This window comes from Tasmannia lanceolata, unplaced genomic scaffold, assembly GCF_043159265.1.
Source record: "Tasmannia lanceolata isolate RefF3 unplaced genomic scaffold, GAP_Taslan_0.1 ptg000008l, whole genome shotgun sequence".
NCBI classification, from domain to species: domain Eukaryota; kingdom Viridiplantae; phylum Streptophyta; class Magnoliopsida; order Canellales; family Winteraceae; genus Tasmannia; species Tasmannia lanceolata.
Window position 1 is genome coordinate 61,232,130 of NW_027518685.1, and position 3,994 is coordinate 61,236,123.

General features: G+C 49.4%; 1 protein-coding gene across 1 annotated transcript; it reads right to left on the bottom strand.

Annotated features, from left to right (window-relative positions):
- Positions 1-1,963: 1,963 nt before the first annotated feature.
- On the bottom strand, positions 1,964-3,793 carry LOC143883127 (uncharacterized). Its single transcript, XM_077386485.1, has 2 exons — positions 2,893-3,793; positions 1,964-2,658 (listed from the first exon to the last, which is right to left on the bottom strand). Exons 1-2 carry the CDS (start codon positions 3,791-3,793, stop codon positions 1,964-1,966), a joined length of 1,596 nt encoding a protein of 531 aa, XP_077242600.1.
- Between the last annotated feature and the right edge of the window lie 201 nt (positions 3,794-3,994).

Here is a 3,994-nt window from a genome sequence, read left to right on the forward strand (position 1 = left end):
TGTGACTTAGGAAATTTCTCTGTTTAAATTCCTTGTTTTCTTTCTCATGTGGTTTTTTGTTGTTGGCAGAGATGGATGCTGCTGATCAGGTCGGCATGAAGAGAGCTTTACAGAAAAGAAAGAGAGGCGCGGCCTTCTCGTCTGCCGCGCTACCTGCAAGGCCAGATCCACGTAACGCCAGGTCGCCCCCGGTCCAGATTCCTCGTATAGAGGTGTCCCCCCGACCTACCACAGCTGGGAAGTCACCAGCGGCCATAAGGGCTCTGCGGGAGTCCCAGATAGGATCTGGAGCTCGGACCTCCCCTAGCAGTGGCGACACAGCCGTACTGGCTCAACCCGCTCCTGGGGGCAAGTCGTCCCGTCCAGCTGGAGAGTTTAACGAGGTGTTCGAGCCGGACTGGAATGTCAATAAGATGGGCACCGGCGTCGGGGATACTTACGTTGTCTATGAAATTGTCTCCAAGGCTTGCCTTCCGCAGGATATCGCCATGGTGAAACATCAGCCTGTGGACCTTCTTCGAAGAGGATGGGCCTCTTCTATGTACAGTGTAAGTTGTGGTTCGGTTTGCTTGTTTTTCTTTGTGCAGATCTTTTGCTCGGCCTTTGACCTTTTTGAATTGGTCTTCTGTTCAGGCAATGGTCTACGGTGGTTCTTTGATGGACCAATCTTTTTTGGTCGGTGAGACCATCACCGATCTAAACAACAATGTTGCTTCTTTGGAGTCATAGAAGGAGAATCTCGAAGCCGACGTTTGGGCTCGGGATGAAATAATCAAGAAGCTTTGCGATGACCTTAAGGCAGAGACCGAGAAGGTAGTCTGCGAGAGGGACAATTCGGGAGACCTCCTGCGGCGAGCTGAAGAAGCCAAGGCAAAGTTAAAGAGCAAAGGGGACCAGGAGGCGCGGGTAGTAGCCGAGGCCTTAGACCGGTTCAAGGCATCGCAAGAGTACAAGGAAGCCATGTACGAATTTTAGCACCCTTGCTTATGAGCAAGGTTTTGATGATTGCAAACGGAAGGTGGAGGAGAAGTATAATGATCTTGGATTCGTGATTGACGATGTCTTCATTTCTGGGGATGAAGGTGGTGAACAGGAAGCTGCTTTGGCAACCTCTCCGGTTTTTACTGATGGTGCCAAGGAGGTTGGCCAGGACTTGCTGATCTCTCTGACCCGTACTGACCCTGCTCCTGTTATTCATGACCTCGATGTCTGAGTTGTACTGCCGGGCTGTAATTTTGTTTTTGTAACTTGGCCTAGAAGCCCACTATGTATCTTTTCATATCGTCAATGAAAATGACTTGTGTTATTAATTTGGTTGATTCTTAGTTCGTCCTTTCTCATGGCTGTGCATTACCGGCGATTTAGAGGGTTCAGCTAGATTTGCGGGCGACCTTACATCGGCCGTCCTCCAACCGTTGATACGACGAGTTCGTCCATTGGGTGGACGAGCTGATCCATACAAGCTACAACTTGGGATTTTTTGGATTCCCTGAAACGTTGCGTCATATAGGGTTCGGCTAGATTTGCGGACGACCTTACATCAGCCGTCCTCCAACCGTTGATACGATGAGTTCGTCCATTGGGTGGACGAGCTGATCCATACGAGCTACAACTTGGGATTTTTTGGATTCCCTCAAACATTGCGTCATATAGGGTTTGGCTAGATTTGCGGACAACCTTACATCCCGTCCTCCAACCGTTGATACGATGAGTTCGTCCATTGGGTGGACGAGCTGATCCATACGAGCTACAACTTGGGATTTTTTGGATTCCCTCAAACGTTGCGTCATATAGGGTTCGGCTAGATTTGCGGACGACCTTACATCGGCCGTCCTCCAACCGTTGATGCGATGAGTTCGTCCATTGGGTGGACGTGTAAGTGAAGATTTAAGCGTTCATTCTCATTGTTAAAACAAAAAATGATTACACAACTGGGTCAATTACACCGACTTCCTCTTCCTTATTACTGGTGGAACCTCTTGAGGTTCTTGGAATTCCAGGAATGGGGGAGCGTTTGGCCGTCCAGTGTTTCCAGCCAGTAGGTCCCTGGCCTGATGATCCGCGCTACTTTGTACGGACCTTCCCAATTTGGGGCGAGCTTTCCCACCTTTGTGGGCTGTGAGATAGCGGTTCTTCTTAACACCAGGTCTCCTACCCGGTGTAGCCTTTCCTTGACCTTAGTATCCTGGTATCTGGCTACCCTCTGCTGGTACACCGCCATCCTGATTCCCGCCCTTTCGCTTGCCTCTTCCAGTAGGTCCAAGTTAGTCCTTAATCCTTCTGGGTTGAGATGTTCATTGAAGTGCTCATTTCTAAGGGTGGGAGCACCGATCTCTACTGGAATCAGCGTCTCCGTTCCTGAGGTTAGATTGAAGGGTGTTTCTCCTGTAGCGGTTCTTGCTGTCGTTCGATATGCCAAGAGAACATGATACAACTCATCGACCCATCGCCCCTCGTGGTCGTCCAATCGCTTTCTTATTCCTTGCAGTAGGATACGATTAGTTACTTCGGTTTGTCCGTTAGTCTGGGGATGGGCTACCGATGTGAACCTCTGCTCTATCTCAAGGTCTGTGCAGAATTTTTTGAACTTGGCATTGTCAAACTGTCTGCCGTTATCGGTGATGAGGATTTTGGGGATACCAAATCGGCAAACTACCGCTTTCCAGAAGAAATTCGTGATGTTCTATTCAGTAATTTTTGCCAAGGGCTCCGCTTCGACTCACTTTGTGAAGTAATCGATTGCAACGACTACGAACCTTCTTTGCCCGCTAGCTGGAGGGAAGGGTCCCAAAATGTCCATTCCCCACATTGCAAGGGGAATTGGGCTTAGGATCGGGACTAAGGATGTTGCGGGGAGATGGTCTGTTACGGCGAACTTTTGACATTTCTTACATTTTTTTACAAGCTCCGACGCGTCTTTTCTGAGAGTGGGCCAGTAGTATCCTTTTCGGAGTATCTTATGAGCAAGGGCTTTTCCGCCCAAATGCTCCCCACATATGCCCTCGTGGACCTCTCGAACTGAGCGGGTTGCGTCGATGGGTCCCAGACACTTTAGATAGGGCCAAGAATATGATCTTTTGTACAATTCGCCTCTGTGCAGAGTGAAACGAGCAGATCGTTGGATGATCTTACGAGATTCCTTTTTGTCTTCAGGCAATGTCCCGTTTCTCAAGTACTCAACAATGTCATCTATCCACGAGGGTTCTTGGTTGATATGCAGAACCGTTTCCTCCTTGGCATCGACACTTGCCTTCTTTAATACTTCTATGTGCACCGCTCCCAAGTTTGTGTACCCCGACGAGGCCAATCTTGAGAGGGTGTCGGCTTTTGCATTCTCTGTTCGAGGCACTTTGACAACTTCGAATCTTTTGAACATCTGGGCGAGGGTTTTTACCTTCGTCAGGTATTTTGACATCTTGGATTCTCTGGCCTCATATTCTCCGAGGACTTGGTTGGTGACTAGCTGGGAATCGTTGTGAGCTCGCAGGTCGTCTGCTCCAACCTCGAGTGCTAACTTCATCCCCACAATGAGGGCTTCGTATTCGGCCTCATTGTTGGAGGCTTTAAAACAGAAACGAAGCACGTATTCGATTGAGAGTCCGTCTGGACCGGTAAGTATTAGCCCAGCCCCAGACCCCTGTTTGTTCGAGGAGCCGTCAACGAAGAGGCTCCATTCGGGATCGCCGAACGGTTCTGCAGAGTCCAGCCTCTGGGAGATTATTGCTTCCCTTGCCGTGGCTGGTTCGCCAAGTGTTGGTTCCTCCCCTTTGGTGGGTTCACCTGGTATGTGCATTCAGCTAGGAAATCTGCCAATACTTGAGCTTTAATGGCGGGGAGTGGTTTGTAGAGGATATCAAATTCGCCGAGCTCTACAGACCACTTTACCAGCCTCCCAGAGTTGTCTAGCTTGTGTAGTACCTGCCTTAATGGCTGATCTGTTAAGACATCAATAGTGTACAACTAGAAATATGGTCCCAACTTGCGAGCTGCCAGT

Excerpts from the sequence above, each read along its gene's own strand:
- LOC143883127 (XM_077386485.1), bottom strand. The coding sequence starts at position 3,793 with ATGCACATACCAGGTGAACCCACCAAAGGGGAGGAACCAACACTTGGC. Across the intron at positions 2,659-2,892 it reads GTCGGAGCTTGTAAAAAAAT|CGGTAGTTTGCCGATTTGGT; the intron begins GTAAGAAATGTC and ends TCTTCTGGAAAG.